At 50.7% G+C, this 18,387-nt stretch overlaps 1 protein-coding gene across 8 annotated transcripts in view; it reads left to right on the forward strand.

The window, feature by feature from the left end:
• The first annotated feature begins 579 nt into the window (after window positions 1-579).
• Window positions 580-18,387, forward strand: part of pnpla6 (patatin-like phospholipase domain containing 6) — a 39,887-nt gene continuing 22,079 nt past the window's right edge. For 2 of the 8 annotated variants that reach the window (XM_064323521.1, XM_064323528.1), the window contains exons 1-18: window positions 717-734; window positions 4,586-4,668; window positions 4,780-4,936; window positions 6,376-6,429; window positions 6,939-7,026; window positions 7,471-7,565; window positions 7,684-7,775; window positions 8,219-8,359; window positions 8,590-8,749; window positions 10,005-10,085; window positions 10,485-10,613; window positions 10,772-10,852; window positions 11,473-11,605; window positions 12,694-12,768; window positions 13,177-13,280; window positions 13,702-13,884; window positions 14,686-14,763; window positions 15,672-15,877. In XM_064323521.1, the coding sequence (XP_064179591.1) occupies window positions 4,892-4,936; window positions 6,376-6,429; window positions 6,939-7,026; window positions 7,471-7,565; window positions 7,684-7,775; window positions 8,219-8,359; window positions 8,590-8,749; window positions 10,005-10,085; window positions 10,485-10,613; window positions 10,772-10,852; window positions 11,473-11,605; window positions 12,694-12,768; window positions 13,177-13,280; window positions 13,702-13,884; window positions 14,686-14,763; window positions 15,672-15,877 (1,745 nt within the window). In that variant the 5' untranslated portion in view covers window positions 717-734; window positions 4,586-4,668; window positions 4,780-4,891. Of the gene's footprint in view, window positions 735-1,773; window positions 2,202-4,585; window positions 4,669-4,779; window positions 4,937-6,375; window positions 6,430-6,938; window positions 7,027-7,470; window positions 7,566-7,683; window positions 7,776-8,218; window positions 8,360-8,589; window positions 8,750-10,004; window positions 10,086-10,484; window positions 10,614-10,771; window positions 10,853-11,472; window positions 11,606-12,693; window positions 12,769-13,176; window positions 13,281-13,701; window positions 13,885-14,685; window positions 14,764-15,671; window positions 15,878-18,387 lie in introns of those variants that run through there. The other 6 variants (XM_064323525.1, XM_064323529.1, XM_064323522.1 and 3 more) reach the window with 5 other exon arrangements.

An 18,387-nucleotide genomic window follows, 5' to 3' on the forward strand; every position in this document is an offset into this window, starting at 1 on the left:
TAACCAATACTGTTAGCCCGTTATTATTTATACATTATAAAGCTGGAAGTAATTGAGGTTACCTCGCTCAATGCTACAACAGCAGTGGCCAAAGTGAATTTGCAATGTCAGAATTCATCCAGCCTATTAAACACAGTTCCCTGACCATTATGCTACACTGTAGCCCAGGACCAGTAGCGGAAGCAGAGGCCAGCGCAATCTACGCAAGTGACCGTTGACGCATTTATAATCAGGCTTAGCACAGTGCTAGCTGTAAATCGTAGGCAAAACGAAGATTGTTCTCCTGATTAAATCATGCATACTTGCTTAAACTTGCACCTAAAACGCGCTAGTTTGCCGGATGATTGCGGTTAGATTAAAGCCAATGCAATGCAACACACCAGCACAGAGGTAAAGTCATAACTGACTTTGATTGCACAGTACTGCGGACACTGTGTGTTTAACGCATTGGCTTAATTTTCCGTCACTCCCAAAGTAACTCGCCAATCGTGGATCTCTTCTCAGCGGCTCTTTGCAAACCTGCCGTACGATTGGTTACTTCTCCCACTAGTTGTAAGTGGGTGGATTGTGAGTGACGGTTATCGATCTATCCCGATTGGTGAAAATGACGGAGATTTCCTATTGCGATTGGTCAAAGCCACATTTCCAGCGCAAAGGGGGTGGAGTTGGTTCTAATGGGTGTTTCCGGAGTCGGTGTTTGACAGAGGAGATTGACGAGAGCCGCTCTGGGTCAGGTAAGACAGCTATGCATTCAAAATCCTGCTGTTATTTTAAAAAGGGGATTTGATATGAAAGGACGTCGCTGACTTGATGTGCCTCGGCCTATCCATATCAACATCTGTCTACATGTTAACTGCGTTAAGTAGGCGATGGTTTAAACGAGGTGCGAGCAAGCTGTACCCAGCATACAAATTTCCCTCGGTGTTGACTGTTGTTGCTGCTCTGGGGTCAAAACGCAGCATCATCGCATTCAACGGCCCACTGACACAAGTCAGAGGATAAGTAGATGTCAACTGAATTGCTGTAACGTTAGGTTGCTCAAACAAAAGAAAATGTCAGGACTGGGAGAGAAATAAACATTACATGGCAAATGTAGGATGGCATAGCGAGCTAACGTTAGCTATCTGACTTTCGTCATAGCGGCTCGGATCGGAAAATACCCAGGCAAGCTAAATATAATGTGCTTCATTAAATAACTTGCTGGCTACAGGGCTTGCCAGCCTGCGAGTGCTCGTGGATAACCACAAATCGCCGACATAAATGGGTCTAGTCAGCTAGCAAACAATAAGTAGATTGCTAAGAGACACTAAACTAATTTATTCAACTAGCTACACATCAGTGGACTTTGACATCACTGCTGCCTGTAACTGAATATTTCTCAATCGCTGCCAGGGTTGACTAATGGCTACTCGCTGTTTAACTAGCTACGTTTTATTGTCTGCGTTTGATAATAATTAGTTGCAGACATTTATTTGCTCCTAAAACCCGGTAATTCATTTTTGATGACGAGTTTCTGGTAATAATCTCAGAAACCATAGATGTATACGAGGGACATTCAGTAGAAATAAAATGAATAATTTGTTTGAAAATAATTTCACTGCGACATGTTTCATCGTCCAATATGGGCTACACTTGTGTTGTGTCAAACAATTAAGTAAGAACTTTTTTCCCCGCCGGGTCTGAGGAGTAGGTGGTGGTCTGTGCTATTTCCCAGAAATAAGAATAGCGGGCACTCCGGGCAGATCTATTGCGTGGTTTTGCCTGCTGTGCAGTGGGTGTGAGTGGAAGTCAGGCTAGCCAATGTTAGCCGCGTACATCATTGTATGACCAGGTGCACTTAGATCCGCGCAGGCTGCGGGTTCGTACTTGTTGGCGAGTTGGGACATAGTATGTGCTGTTGATGGCTCACAAAAAATAAAATACATAAAACCGAGTCACATTACATTGTTAATTCATGCTTAATTGGTTTGGGTTCGCTCGCTACAGTCTGACAAGGGCTAAAGAACAATAGAGGAGGTCCCACAGAAATTTCGGAACTACGCCATTGAATTGCCCTGCTCAACGTGTGGTGCTTCGGGGTCTATTCTGGAGTTTTGGAAGCTATTCGCCAGGAAAAAACAATTTAGCTCGTTAGTTACATTGTTTTGAACGCAACAGAAACCTCATGTTTCAATCATCGCATCAACACACCGGCACTGCGGGTGAGCATCTGCTTTGGTCGTTTATGGGGGGCTCGTGGATCATTGGATTCCAAGGGAAAGGTTTTTAAAATACATTTTAAGAGGACAATAGTGTAGTAATAACGTGTCTTTGTAAAAATACAGTATAGGAGGTAAATACTACAGTAATAACGTCCGGGTTGTGTCCTTATTGGACTGTGGTTCCTGCCAGCAGTTGCAATCCCTAGGATGCCTCTCCTGTAAAATTGAGATGAAAGGTTTCTCCCCATGTAGCCTCGTGTCTGTTGGTTAAGTTGTATTTATGTGGTTTTTAAGATTCATTAATAAAATTGTAGGCATTTTACAGAGGCTTAGTTGTTGCTCCCTTGATAACGTGTGGGTGTGTGTGTATGTGCCTGTGCATGCTTGTTATTTGTTTATTTATTTTATTTACCATTGTAATGTTAAGGCAAAGAGAAAGTGACTGAAGGATGACACATTTGGAAAATGACAGAAGAGAAACCTTGCGTGTATGAGCAATATGGCTGTTCTACTCTCCTCCTGAGCTTGCGTTCAGTGAACAGACACTGAGAGATGCCACATGACCCCCCCCCCCCCCCCCCCCCCCCCAAACCCTAGAATTTGCTGTGCTGGGAAAGTGGGTGTGTTCCTCCCAGATCGCGCCTGCCCCGGGACACTGGCTGGATTGTTCCGGATGAACAATGACACGGGGGTGGAGCTGGCTGGTTAAAAACTCACGGCTTCCGATCACAGGGCGTCGCAGACACCCTGAGGCAAAACCTGGACCCAAAATAAGGTTTTACCTTAGTGTACCTCCCCCCTCGTTATGTTCACTCGCATTGTGACAGAGCCAGGCGTGAGTGGTGCCAGAAAATGAAGTGGACCAATCGGGCAGTTAGTGGGTGGAGCTTCCAGGTAGCTTTCGTGGTGTAGGTAATGGATGAACACAGGCTGAGGTTTCATGTGCAGGTAACCCATGAGGGTGACTAGAATCAGATTCACAGCACAGTTGTTCTTGTGCACGCACGCGTGTGGGGTGCCCTGCAGGGTTATCGTAAGATGCCGCGGTTTGAAGAGAAGAGGAAAAACCCAAAGTGTGAACGCTGGGTGCCGTGGGTGCGTGCGGTAATTTGAGACTCCTCTCTCAGTGCCTGAAGGTGCGCGCCGCGGCCTGCCTTTGGCTCAGAAGGATGGCAGAGATTGCCATGGAAAATTACAGCCGAGGGCAGCCAGGAGGGGTGTGGTCGCGTAACGTAGGCTGTCTTCGTAAACGGGACACACGGCCTCTCGGTTTGGGTCGCATGCCGTGTTCTGCGCTGTGTCCCTTTGAGCAGTGCATGGCGTGTGTTTGTGTGTGTGTGGGTGCGTGCGTGCGTGCGTGCGGGTGCGTGTGTGTGTGTGTGTGTGGTTACATGTTTGTGTACCTTCGTACTTGTGCGTTTTGAATGTGTGTGAGCCCACGCTTATGTCTTTTCGAACAGCAGCGAAGGGGTTAAGTTTCAGAGGTAGGGCTCGGGGGAGGTCACCAGAAGGGTGTTTGACTCCCTTTGGGTTGTCTAGGTGATGGATGGAGGGGTGGTGGGGGTGGGTTCTGGGTCCCCCCGGGCGTGACTCAAAACGAGGGGCTCGGGGGATCAGCTAGCGCTGCCTGGGAGCATCTGGAGCCCTGTGGACCGATTGGGCCGCGCAGGCAGCGCTTATCTCGTAGCGCTTCCGCTAACGTGGAGATAGCGACCGCCGCAGCGAGGCCTGTTCTGCACACGCTCAGTACAGAGGCCTCGCGGCGTGCCGGAGAGCTCTGCGTGGTCCGGAGCCTTCCGCCACACGGCGGTACAAAGTTACCGTCGTACCACGTTGTGGACGTCCGTTAGGCCCGTTTTGTTGATGTAATGACTGCTATAGCGCTTTATCAAGCGCTACTGATGCCTCCATTCGCAGAGCAGTTAGGGTTAGGTCTGCTCAAGGACCTTCACATGCCAGGCGGTTTCGCACCTCCACTGCAGACAATCGGTTTACTCCTGAGCTATGTCGCGTTGTCCTGTTGAAAAGCAGAGCGCTATGAGCACGGGGCTAGGCTGTTTGGTAAGCGTGGTTTGCATTCGTTGCTCTCCTCTTCCACTTCACAAACCCAAACCAGTTTCTTTGACCCTGCATTTCTGTTAAATTGTGTTCTTAACCTGTTAATTTCCAAAATTTGCGTGCATTAGATTTTCATCTGTGATTTAACTGCCTAGTCTGGCATTTCTTAATTTCCCTTCTGTGTTATTTTAGAGGCCAAATTTTTTTAAAGCCCTTTGAAAATACTTCAGGAATAGCATATTGTTTATTATTATTATTATTATTATTATTTATTGTCCATTATTATTATGGTTATGATGATGATGATAATTATTATTATTATTCAGCGGCCGTTGATGGACCAGCCCTGTGAAGAGGTGGGGCTAGAATGGGACAGAGCACATCGGAACAAGAGGCTGACCCCACAGAGGTGAGCGTTCCTCCCCCCGCTAAACCCTTCTTCCCCGTCAGTGACCACGCCCCCCCACCCCCCACTCAGTAACCCTGCCCCCCCTTTCAGTGACCCTGCCCCATCTGTCAGGCCGCATCTCCAGACAGACAGCAGCGGACATCCGATCACTCGGGGGCCGGTAACTGCTGTAGGAGTCCTTAGCCCCTCCCCCTCCCCCACGCACCGTGATTGACGAGCGACGATGGCGACGTCCGGACCCTGGCGTTCCGCAGCGCAGTTTAACATGGTACCTCTGCGCTGCCGTACGCTCGCCGTAGTTCGCGCTGAACGTCCGGCAGGCTCTGTGGCTGAAGAGGGGGAAGTGCATGTCACGTGACGCTTCTCTCACGTCGCTGAGTCAGCAGACTCGCAGTCCCTCTGTCTGTCCGTGTCTGTCTGCCTAACTTCACGGTGCGGTGCTTCTGTACAGGCCTGAAAGTAAGCCGTTTTCTAGTCTAGTTTTGCCTTTGGTAAATCAAAATTGAACGGAGTACTGCGGCCTAAAAGACAAGGGTGCAGTACTGATGAATGATAATTGCATTTTAAGAGGACTAAACAGAGTGTAGCGCAGTCCAGAAGAGAGAAGCCAGCGTGTGGCGGGGGAGCAGCTGAGTGAGGCTATACCGTGGGTTTGTGCCTGCCTGTTTCATGCACCTCTGTTTACCTTTACGGTGTGTGCTGTTTCTGCATTGGCCCTTTCTTCTCCCTCTCTTATTTGATTGGCTACGGAGCAGACCTTTGGCTTCTGCTGATTGGCTGTGCGTTGCTCTCTTTGGCAAACCTCCAACGCTACTGACACGCTTGCCCCAGTTCAAACCCAAGCCCTGTGCCTAGACGCGACGGGCAGGAGGGGGTTACAGTAGCGGTTTTTGTAGCCGTCGGCGGTGGAAAGAACACAATGTTTATTGTGTCTCCCAGCGTGTTTCCCAGAGGGGGGCGGGGGGCACCGAAATCCCGCCCCCCCCTCGCTAGACCCCGGGGTCGCATCTTGAGCGGCAAGAATGCGCTGGGAACGAGTTCCATGTCCCGTGCTCTGGAGCGTGAGAGAGATGGAATTGTGTGCCACACGCACTCAAACACACACACACACACACACACTCACTCTCTCACACGCACTCACACACACGCACTCACTCTCTCACACGCACTCACACACACGCACACACACACTCTCTCTCACACGCACTCACACACACGCAGAGTCTAGATTCTGATCTTTCAGCTCCATCTCGTCTCTGGCATCAGGACTCTTGGTCTCAGATATCTCCACTGCAGTGGTTTGTCCTTCATTTTAAAGGGGAAAACTAAAACCGACAGAGCTACATCCTCCTCGAGTCTCACCTGCTTGGCCTGTTAATCGCAGACTAACGACGCGTGAGCACCTTGAAATGCACACACAGAATGCTGTGGAATTACATTAATACATGTAATTAAAACTCTTCTGTGTGTCCTGCTGAAGCAAGCCTCAAGCCTGGTACAACTGTTTAATCGCGTTTCTTTTTGGGCATGGGTTTCTAAACCACTAATCTAAATATTGTTTTTTTTAACTGTAGCTTTAATATCTGGTTATGCCGGACTGGAATTAAAAACAGAAGTAGCTGCTTTTCTCTGTGGCACTGCGGGTGTTGTAACAGAAGCTGTGTCTCATATTTGAACATTTCTGTGTGGGGTTCTTGTTTTTTGCAGGAAGGGCTGGTCAATATCAAGTCTATAGTGGAGGACCAGCTGCAGACCAGCATGGTGAGCGTGTGCTGACTGATGGTCTGGCCTTGTGATCATGTGGTTTCCGCACCAGTGACTGATGGGATACCTCAGTACTGCTGTGCTGTGGCTCCCCGATTTGTATTTAACCATGTTATTACATTACTTGTGTCATATGCTGTCATGGAGATCAAGTTAAATGGCTGAAGCTTTCCTTATGTCATTTTCTTTTCCTCCCCCTCTCTCCTCATCCCCCTTTTCTCCTCTAACTCCATCTCTTTACCTCATTTCTGATTTACCCTTTTCTCATGGTTCACCTCTTTCGCCTTCCCTCTTTCCCTCCATCTCTCATTCTCCTTGCTCAACCTCTCTATTTCTCCTCTTCTGCGCTCTCTGATACTCTCTCCATCCTTCCCTTTCTTTACCTGTCCTTCTCTCGCCGCTCATTGGCTCTTTTATTGTGATCTTTTCTTCATCTCTCTCCTTTGTCCACCTTTCTTTCTCTCCCTCTGTCCTTACCCTTCATCTTCACGCTCCGCTCCGTGTAGATGGTGGGGATCGTAATCGGCGCGGGAATCGCCATCGTCCTCATCGCCATCCTCATCTTCTTCGTCCTGCGGAGGATCAAGCTGCGAAGTCAGTACCCCCCGACCCCCCCGTGCATCTCTCTGACCCCGCAGCGTCCGTGTGTCTGTCTGCCTGGCCTCAGTATGGCGGCTCTCTCATAGGCCTGCCTGGGTGCTCACGGGTACGGGTCGGTGCCCTGTGTGAATTCGTCACCCCGTACTGCGCCAGTCACGGTTTCACTGCGTATTCTTCCATTTCCTTAAAACACTCGTCTTCTCCTGCTCCGCCGACTGATCTCAGATCAGCACCTGCGTGCTTCCCAGCTGGCTGTTATGACATCAGTGTGCATTTTGTACTGTCTTTGTCACCGTTCTGGGATCGGTCAGCTTGCTCCCTTCGCTTCTTGCTGTTCTGAGATCAGCGGTTCAGCAAAAGAAAGGTCACCGGCTGTCTCTCTCTCTCTCTCTCTCTCTCTCTCTCTCTCCTCCCTCTCTCCCGTGGTGGGACGCACAGACCTGGAGGCACAGGAAACCCCCAAATACCGCTTCCGCAAAAGGGACAAGGTCCTGTTCTACGGGCGCAAGATCATGAGGAAGGTGAGCGAGCGGGTGGGTGTGTTTTTTTGTTTTGTTTCAATGCCATGTTGGGTTGGGTGAGCTGAGTGGTGTTCAGAACGCAGGCTTACCTGTCCTCCTGCCCACTCTCCCCTGTCCCTCGCCCCTCCAGGTGTCCCAGTCTACCTCCTCCCTGGTGGGCAGCACCTCCTCTTCACGGCCACGCCTGAAGAAGAAGCAGAAGATGCTCAACATTGCCAAAAAGTGAGAAGCAGCCCCGTATCGCCTGCATCCTGCTGTGCTGCACTAGAGCTGCTGGAAGCTGCACAGTGGTGATGTGGTATAAGCAGCCTCTCTTCTTGATTCACTACGTCCATCTCTCTGTCTCTGTGTCTCTCTCAATCTCTGTCTCTCGCTCTTTCTCTCTCTGTGTCTCTCTCTTTGTGTCTGTCTGTGTCACTCTTTTTCTCTGTCTCTTTCTGTGTCTCCATCTCTCTGTCTTTCTCTCTCTCTCTCTCCTCTCTCAATCTCTCTCTCTGTCTCTCTGTGTCCGTGTCTGTGTCACTGTCTTTCTGTGTCTGTCTTGTTGTCTCTCTCTCTTATTCTTTCTCTCTCCTTCTCCCCATTAATCCCTGCTCCCCATCTCTCCCTCCCTCCTCTCTCCCCCTGTCCCCCCCATCCTCCCGCCTCCTCCTGCTCCTCCCCAGGATCCTGCGCTTTAAGAAGGAGGTCCCCACGCTGCAGATGAAGGAGCCCCCGCCCTCTGTGCTGGAGGCGGACCTCACCGAGTTCGACGTGGCCAATTCCCACCTCCCCTCCGAAGTGCTCTACATGCTCAAGAACGTGCGGTATGTCGCATGATGTGTGTGTGTGTGTGTGTGTGTGTGTGTGTGCGTGTGTGTATGTGCATGCATGCGTGCGTGCATGCTGTGTGTGTGGTGGTGTGTGTGGGGTGTGTCAGTGAGGTGTGTGTTCACTCTAACATCAGTGTGTCTGTGTGTGTCGTTGTCTCTGTGGTCATCATTGGTGTGTTGTCGTGGTGCGCTAACCTCGCTGCGTCTCCGTGGTTACCCCGCAGGGTCCTGGGACACTTTGAGAAGCCGCTGTTTCTGGAACTGTGTAAGCACATGGTGTTCCTGCAGTTCCAGCAGGGGGAGTACGTCTTCCGCCCCGGCCAGCCCGACAGCAGCATCTACGTAGTGCAGGACGGCAAGCTGGAGCTGTGCCTCACCGGCCAGGTGTGTGTGTGAGTGTGTGTGTGTGTGTGTGTGTGTGTGTGTGTAATAGTGCGTGTGTGTGTGTGTGTGTTGGTGTGTGTGGGTTTTTTATTGAGAGCATTTCAAGGCTAGCGAGTGTATGTATGTGAGTATTCAGTATGTGTTTGACTGAATGCATGCACACGTGTGACTGTGTGTAGGATTAGTTAGTTTCATGGTTTGTTTCCACTTGCCATCTGATTAAGATGTTAGTGATTACCACCTCCTAACGCCCGACTACAGTTAATCAGATTATTTAAAAAGTCTGTATAATGAGAAAATTATTGTGGTCTCATTTTAAACAAGAGAGAGCGAGGGATGCAGTGCTGTGTTGTGTTTTGTAGTGTTGTGTTTGTTATGTTGTGCTATGTTGTGTTATTGTGTTGAGGTGTGTTGTCGCATTGTTTTGCGTAGTGCTGTGTTATTTTGAGTTTTGAAGTGTTGTGTTGTGACGTAGTGTGTTGTGTTGGGTCAGGTTACATTGTGTTGTGTTAGTTGTGTTCTGTTCCGTAGCATTGTATAGTGTTTTGATGTGCTGTGCTGTGCTGTGTTGTGTTGTCCTGTTGTGTCATATTGTGTCGTGTTGTTTTCTGTTGTGTAGTGTAGTGTTTTGACGTGCTGTGTTGTTGTGTTGTGCCGTGTTGTGTCGTGTTGTGTTGCGTAGTGTAGTGCAGTGTTTTGACGTGCTGTGTTGTGTTGTGTTGTGCCATGTTGTGTTGTGTTGCGTAGTGTAGTATTTTGACGTGCTGTGTTGTTGTGTTGTGCCATGTTGTGTTGTGTCGTGTTGCGTAGTGTAGTGCAGTGTTTTGACATGCTGTGTTGTTGTGTTGTGCCATGTTGTGTTGTGTCGTGTTGCGTAGTGTAGTGCAGTGTTTTGACATGCTGTGTTGTTGTGTTGTGCCATGTTGTGTTGTGTCGTGTTGCGTAGTGTAGCGTAGTGTTTTGACGTGCTGTGTTGTGTTGTGTTGCGTAGTGTTTTGACGTGCTGTGTTGTTGTGTTGTGCCATGTTGTGTCGTGTTGTGTTGCGTAGTGTAGTGTAGTGTTTTGACGTGCTGTGTTGTGTCGTGTTGTGTTGCGTAGTGTAGTGTAGTGTAGTGTTTTGACGTGCTGTGTTGTGTTGTGTCGTGTTGCGCAGTGTAGCGTAGTGTTTTGACGTGCTGTGTTGTGTCGTGTTGTGTTGCGTAGTGTAGTGTAGCGTTGTGTTTTGACGTGCTGTGTTGTTGTGTTCTCTTGCAGGATGGTAAAGACGGAGTGGTTAAGGAGGTGTACCCAGGAGACAGTGTCCACAGCCTGCTTAGCATCCTGGATGTCATCACTGTGAGCCCCAACTTCCTGTTGCACATTTACTACTTCCTGTGTACCAGCCTTTTCAATGCACTGGCCTCCTGTTGTTGTGTTCCTAACTCCCAACCCCCCCCCCCCCCCAGAGTTTTGTAGTTTGAAGGACAGTTTCAGTCATTGAATAAAATGCATTGTTGTGGATTTCAGGCTAAAACAAAAAAAATTTGTGCCGAAACGGTAAAAAAATTCATTAAAGTATCAGGTAATACATCGCCATGCTGTCCTTCAAGCAGAGGGTTGTAATTCTAGTATGTGCGGGAAAAACTGCTGATCAACAAGAATTTTACATTAGTTCATTGATTGTTTTTTTTGTCCTTGGAGGACTGTCTCTAGAGGGCACTGTGGTGAGAGCTCTTTGTTTTCTGTGTGTGGCAGGGCCACCAGAGGCCATATCGGACAGTGTCGGCGCGGGCAGCCGAGGTGTCCACTGTGCTGCGACTTCCTGTGGAGGCCTTCCTGTCCATCTTTGAGAAGTATCCAGAAAGTCTGGTGCGAGTAGTGCAGGTGAGAGGGGTGTGTGCGTGCGTGCGTGCATGTGTGTGTGCGCGTGTGTGTGTGTGTGTGTGTGTGTGTGTGTATGGGTGAGTGAGTGTGTAGGTGTGTTTTAAGATCACCTCTGATTGGTAAATATGTCCCTGTCTTTGTCTCCCTCTCTGATACAGATCATCATGGTTCGGCTCCAGAGGGTAACAGTGCTGGCCCTGCACAACTACCTGGGGCTGACCAACGAGCTCTTCAGCCATGTGAGTATGCACAAACACAAACATGCACACACACACACACACACACACGTACCGATGCACACGCGCACACGCACAGATACACACACACACAAACATCCACACACACACACACACACACACATACAGATGCACACGCACACACACACACTCACATACACACACATGCACACTTACAGATGCACACACACACGCATGCCCAGATGCACACACACACACACAGATGCACACACACGCACGGACACACACACACACACACACGGATACACACACACACACACAGATGCGCACACACGTACTCACACACACACACACACACACATACAGATGCACACACACACACACACATACAGATGCACACACACACACACACACTCACATACACACTTACAGATGCACACACACACACACACAGATGCGCACACACATACTCACACTCACACACATACTCACACACACACACATACACACACACACACAAGCAAAGTATTTCTTTGCGTCCTGTTAACTCATCCATCAGGAATGCGCCTGTGACTCCCAAGTGTGTACACATGGCCATTGTGATGTTGGCGTTGATGGAGGTGATTCTCCCCCCCTCTCTCCCCCCAACCCCCCCCCAACAGGAGATGCAGCCGCTCCGCCTGCTGCCCCTGTCCCCCCACCCGTCCCGCACCAGCCCCGTCCGGCACAAGCGTTTCGGCAGCATGACTGTGTCCGAGGAGCACCGCGAAAACGCAGTCAAGACCGAGGCCCAAGGTGAGGGGGGGGGGGCGATGTGGGGGGGAACGCTGTTAAAATTTGTGAAAGAGGGAAGAAAGGAGAGGAGAAGATGTGGAGGGCAACAGTGGAAGAAGCGTTTTCTCATTCCAAATAAAGTGGAGCGAGGGAGAGAGAAACAGATGGTTTTATTTATTTTGCATTTCCCCTGGACAGTAAGATGCATGTACTCACTCAAATGGGTCCATGAACTGCTGGTCTTCCTGGAAGAAAAAAAACCACCGTAGGATCAATCCACTGAGAGTCTTAAGACAGTCTCAGCCCCACGAAACTCCGCTTCCCCCCCGCTCCCACCTTGTCCAGCCGTGACAGGAGATGAAAGTGGTCCTGTTCATGCGCAGGTCTGGTTTTTATAGACTCTAGGGAAAGGTACAGCGCTTACTCAGCAGATGGGACGGGGGGAGAAGGGAGTGGATCATCAATTATTCACTGGCTGTAATGGAGACAACCTCTAAAACAAGGGCAGCTCCACCAATGCAGTGGAGCCCTAACCTTTATGTCTGTTAGGAGTCCTCCTGCCAGGCTTTGCCCCCCCCCCCCCCACACGCCCTGCCCCTCTCGGCTGTTCCTGCAAATGCAGCAGCCAGTATGACTGATACAGGTCGCTAGGGAGTCGTGTGACTGCACAAACATTCGCTAGGAATATGGCTTCCTTGTTAACGATCTGCTGCTTAAACCAACAAAGAGATCTATAGGCAATGTGTTTTACGTAATAGTATACATAGAAATTGCTGTAGAGTGGCGTATGTGCAGTTGTGGACAAGTGCTTGTAGGATGCGTCTCGCTAAGTATTGTGCGTGTTTGAGGGTGATGTGCTCGGCTTTTTGGGTATGTGTGCTTTAGGGGGTGCTGTGCAGGTGTTAGGAGGGATGTTCAGTGCTTGTAGGAGGGTGGCTGTGCTCTGTGCGTATAGGAGGGTGACTGTGCTCTGCTTGTAGGAGGGTGACTGTTCTCTGTGCTTGTAGGAGGGTGACTGTGCAGGTGTTTATGAGGGTGACTGTGCTCTGTGCTTGTAGGAGGGTGACTGTGCAGGTGTGTTTGAGGGTGACTGTGCTCTGTGCTTGCAGGAGGGGATCATGGGAAGGAAGGAACCACAGTGCCAACTCTCAGTCGGGCCATCTCCATGCCTGTGGACATCGCCGGTGAGTCTGTGCAGCTGTCCCACCCCAGCCCTGCTCCCCGAATCCCTGCTGCCCCCTGTCCCACAGTATGACCTCCTCTGCCTTGAACACCACACGCAACATCATGGAAATGCAGTCCTGTGTGGTTCACTCAGTCTGCTCGTTTGCAGTCTTCTCTCTCGTCGTAGTTCTTTGCCTGGCGTTTACCACACTTCCTTGTTTCTTTAATTTGTTGTTTGTTTTGTTTAAATGCCGTTTATTTGCCAAGTCTCTTGCCAGTCAGGCTCTTCCACTTCCTCGCTCGCTTTGTAAATTTTGGCACAGCTCAGCCCCCGTAGGTGGGCAGGCCTGTCGCCTGGGGGCGGTGCGGTCGTGTCCATTGGCACAGTGCATGCTGATCTCACGCCGCTCCCTGTGTTACCTGCGCAGGCATCCAGAAGAGTCTGCGGTCGGACTTCGACATGGCGTACGAGCGAGGTCGCATCTCCGTGTCCGCAGAGGACGGCGCCCCGACCCCGCCCACCTTCACACGGGTCAGAGAGGGGATGGGGAGGGGGGACGGGGAGGGGGTAGGGAGGCAGGGGGAGGTGGTACGGGGTGGTTTTACTGGTGTACAGGACCATCTTGGATGCTGAGTGTGTCTTTGGAGAAGATAGTGAGCAAGTACAGTGTATAATAAATAAGGAGAGGACGTGCAGCTTGGAATGAATGGGGCTCTCTGGTGTGTGTGAGTGTGTGTAATTGTGTGCGTGAGTGCGATTGTGTGTGTGTGTGTGTGTGCATGATTGTGTGTGTGTGTGAGAGAGTATATACTCATTATACTGATGGTGTGTATACATGTATACACGTGTGTGCACTTGTCAGAAGTCATATGCATATGTGCTCCTGCACAGTGTTTGCATGTTAGACACATTTAGCCCATGATCTCCCCCCCGCCCCCCCGTCCCTCCTCAGTCCGTGTCCCAGGACCCGAGGGAGAGGAAGTCTGTGACTGTGGACGAGGTCCCGTCGGGGGTGTACCTGTACGCCGAGGAGGAGGCGGGTCTGGAGACCTTCTACGGGCCGCTGCACGGGCGCGCCGGCACCTCCTTGTTTGAGGAGGCTCAGAAGGAGATCCTCAAACTCATGCGAATCGAGGTGCGTCCCGTCCGGACCCTTACGGAAATGGAGCGCATTTTAAACATCCTCAGAAATGTCATGATAAATGCATTATGGATAATTATGCTTCATGTTGTGTAATGGATTGCGGTCTGGAAAGTGACAGTGATTTGTGTGTTTTCTGGTGAGCTGTTGCATATTGTTGGTAATGTGTTTTATTTCTATATATCTTCAGTATGTTCTATGTCTGCAAGGGTCATCTAAAACACAGGGTTTGAAAGAGAAAGATATCGATGCGATAATGAAAGAATGGACAAAGTTGGTTAGTTTTGATTTGGAAGCCTAAGCTATGACTGCATGCAGGTCCAGGTCTGGATCCTCTCTGTTTATTTGGTTTGTATGTTCATGTTGGCCTCTAAACCGGACAGGTTCAGTGCGAATGAGGCCTTTCCGTTCACCTGAATGTGAGCCAGCCGAGCACTGGACAGGGTTAGAGTCCGGGTTCTCCCGCCTGCCCCCCTCCCACAGAGACGCCCGTCTGTGGCCTGTACTAGTGTTTTTATTCCGCTCTACAGCCTGAAGCAAAGCCAGCCTTATTTCCCCGTCTTTTACTGAACTCAGAATGTCCTCAGTCTGACTCTCCAGAGACTGCTCTTGCTCCAAGATCGAATCTGTCTTGGAGCTTACTGCCGGTTTGGCAATACAGCTCTTGTTGGAAACAGACTGAGGAAATTGTGCAGTCTTCTGAAATAGCTGGATCTTAACACACGTTTGTTTCATTATCCTTTCTTTCTATCTCCCTCCCTCCTCCCCCACTTTTTCCTCTGTCTCTTTCGGCAGGACCCCACCTTGCTGAACGGGAGGGTGACTCTGCACCATGCCAAAGCTGGGGCGGTCCTGGCGCGACAGGGGGACCAGGTAGGCCCAATATCGCCCCCCTGTGCCACTCTGCAGTACTGCGGACTCTCAGCATTTGCCCCAGCTTTACCAACCCCCCTGCCTACGCCACATCTGAAACGGCACCCTCCTGTCCCATTTACTACTGGAAGCCCTGTACCTGAAACACGCAGAGGGAGGGGCTCCAGGTGCCCCTGCACCTGCCCCCTTTTTCCCCAAGAGCAACATACACGAACGCACAAAACGTTTCAGGCAACTACAAGCTGATGCCAAATCATCATGGTCACAACCAATAGCGGCTCTTTGATTCGACAAAAACAATTAATATTTGTATTATTACAGTTCCTGTCATTCACTTTTGGTAAAATAGATTCTGTACAGTAACTGGGTGTTAAACAGTTTTTCTAAGTTGGTGTTGGTTTTCTCCCTTTGAGCACCCGCCCCTCTCTCTGCATGGCTCTGTATCACTCTCTCAGACCCCCTCGTGCCCCCAGCAGGGCCCCTAACTTTGTGCTGTAGCTTTGTGCATGTCCAGGTCCTGAGTCAGTTACACACTAAGGTTCAGCTCATCGTTGCCTGAACCTTTTTGTGAGTTTATGCAAGTCCCTCTGGATGAGAGCGTCAGCGAAATGCGTCCCTCTTTTACTTTTTTGTTCTTCCCACTTCTTCTCTTTCTTTTCTCCTTTCTTGTCCGTCATCCTCTTTCATTTCCTCTTCTGCCCTTCCTCCGTTCCCCCTCTCTCCTCTCTCCTCCATCCTTCTCTCAGTATCGCTTTCTTTCTCCTCTCCTCTCTCCCATAAGTGATGAGGCTTTCACAGTGCCTCACTGTAGTTCTGCTTCTCTGGCTTTGTCCAGTTTAAATGTGCAAAGTTCCCATGTGGGGTGAGGATGTGGCTAAATCAGCTCCAACCCCCCCCCCACCCCCCAGGACGTCAGCCTGCACTTCGTCCTGTCCGGCTGCCTGCACGTGTACCAGCGGATGATTGACAAGCAGGAGGCGGTGTGCCTGTTCGTGACGCAGCCGGGGGAGATGGTGGGTCAGCTGGCCGTGCTGACGGGCGAACCCCTCATCTTCACCATCAAGGCCGTGAAGGACTGCACCTTCCTCAAGATCTCCAAGTCCGACTTCTACGAGTGAGTCTGGGAGCCCAGGGGTTAAAGGCGCTCGGTTGCCGGGGCCGACCGCGGCCGGTACGGAAAGGGTCGGTCGGTTTGGGGTCCGTGGTTCGTTGCTCTCTAGCGCCCCCCGCTGGTCACTCGGGCGCCCGTTGACTGCATTCCAAAGCCGCATATGAAAGGTCTTCCTCTGATGTGAGCTGTGTGAGCTGGGCTGTGGGCTGCGGTGTGAAAAGAAGCAGCTGGCGACACCACATGTTTTGGAGGAGAATCGCGGATAATCGGCAGTGGTGATTGCACAAGAGTGCAGCTACAAATAGTTACTCAGACCTTCCAAATTAGGGTGGAAATTGGACATTTAAAGCCCTTTTGTTGGGCGGCAAATTCATTCATAAAAAATTCAAAAAGAGGATCTGTTCTACAGTCTAACCAGCTTGCTTATGATCGATGTACATAAAGACAAATAGCATCCTCAGGATGTCACACGTGAAGATGTGCTGTATGACTTCACTCAGTATTCCAGTACAGTGAGATCCGTGTGAATGCTCATGAAGCCTGTGTTATCGTAGGTTATCCCAGCGTTTTTGTGGTGTGAAGAAGCTTTGCTTTAAATCAGAGGTGGGCAAGGATGGGTGTTTCTGGATTTCATGCCAACTTCTTAAACTTAATTATTTAATTAGCCTCATCATTTTGTAATGGATATTTTGGCTTCATTTCTTAAAAAGCTCATAGATGACAGCTGAAGACTGTTTCTGAGTCCCAACATGAAACGTGTAATTGTGCACTAATATAGGGTTACACCTGCTTAGGTTTATTCCACTAATTCTCCTATTTGGCCGGTGTAATTGGTGAAAATGAACATCTGCATGTACACAAGCCCTGCAAGAATGGAACTGCCCAACCCCTGCTTTTAATGTATGCGCACCCTGTAACCCAGTGACAACCAACCATGTTCTGGAGATCTAGTCTCCTGTAGGTTTTCATTTCAACTCTAATTTTGCACACCTGACTCTGCTAATTAGCAGCTCAATGCAGATCTCTGTATGTTGAATGCTGTGTTATGGTTGCAGTGCAAATCTACAGGAACAGGGTTGTTTCCCACTGCTGTCTTCACACTTTCAGCTTACATTTTTTTTTATTACTTCCCAGAGAGCTCAGAGAAAGTGTGGGAAGAGCCATTTTCATAGTCAAATTTTGAGACCCGTGTTCTCTGCACAGAGAACATCCCTGGAAGTCATGCAAAGCTGCTGCTGTGATTTGACTGTGACAAAGGCTGCAGTACCTGGTGTGCAGGTAGCAGTGAGCCCCACGCAGTACCTGGTGTGCAGGTAGCAGTGAGCCGCACGCAGTACCTGGTGTGCAGGTAGCAGTGAGCCCCACGCAGTACCTGGTGTGCAGGTAGCAGTGAGCCGCACGCAGTACCTGTGTGCAGTAGCAGTGACCCCACGCAGTACCTGGTGTGCAGTAGCAGTGAGCGCACGCGTACCTGGTGTGCAGGTAGCAGTGAGCCCACGCAGTACCTGGTGTGCAGTAGCAGTGAGCCCACGCAGTACCTGGTGTGCAGGTAGCAGTGAGCCCACGCAGTACCTGGTGTGCAGGTAGCAGTGAGCCCACGCAGTACCTGGTGTGCAGGTAGCAGTGAGCCGCACGCAGTACCTGGTGTGCAGGTAGCAGTGAGCCGCACGCAGTACCTGGTGTGCAGGTAGCAGTGAGCCCCACGCAGTACCTGGTGTGCAGGTAGCAGTGAGCCGCACGCAGTACCTGGTGTGCAGGTAGCAGTGAGCCCCACGCAGTACCTGGTGTGCAGGTAGCAGTGAGCCCACGCAGTACCTGGTGTGCAGGTAGCAGTGAGCCCCACGCAGTACCTGGTGTGCAGGTAGCAGTGAGCCCACGCAGTACCTGGTGTGCAGGTAGCAGTGAGCCCCACGCAGTACCTGGTGTGCAGGTAGCAGTGAGCCCACGCAGTACCTGGTGTGCAGGTAGCAGTGAGCCCCACGCAGTACCTGGTGTACAGGTAGCAGTGAGCCCACGCAGTACCTGGTGTGCAGGTAGCAGTGAGCCCCACGCAGTACCTGGTGTGCAGGTAGCAGTGAGCCCAACGCAGTACCTGGTGTGCAGGTAGCAGTGAGCCCCACGCAGTACCTGGTGTGCAGGTAGCAGTGAGCCCCACGCAGTACCTGGTGTGCAGGTAGCAGTGAGCCCCATGCAGTACCTGGTGTGCAGGTAGCAGTGAGCCCCACGCAGTACCTGGTGCGCAGGTAGCAGTGAGCCCCATGCAGTACCTGGTGTGCAGGTAGCAGTGAGCCCCACGCAGTACCTGGTGTGCAGGTAGCAGTGAGCCGCACGCAGTACCTGGTGTGCAGGTAGCAGTGAGCCCCACGCAGTACCTGGTGTGCAGGTAGCAGTGAGCCCCACGCAGTACCTGGTGTGCAGGTAGCAGTGAGCCCCACGCAGTACCTGGTGTGCAGGTAGCAGTGAGCCCCACGCAGTACCTGGTGTGCAGGTAGCAGTGAGCCCCACGCAGTACC

The sequence above is a fragment of the Anguilla rostrata genome, chromosome 2 (assembly GCF_018555375.3).
Source record: "Anguilla rostrata isolate EN2019 chromosome 2, ASM1855537v3, whole genome shotgun sequence".
Classification (NCBI taxonomy): domain Eukaryota; kingdom Metazoa; phylum Chordata; class Actinopteri; order Anguilliformes; family Anguillidae; genus Anguilla; species Anguilla rostrata.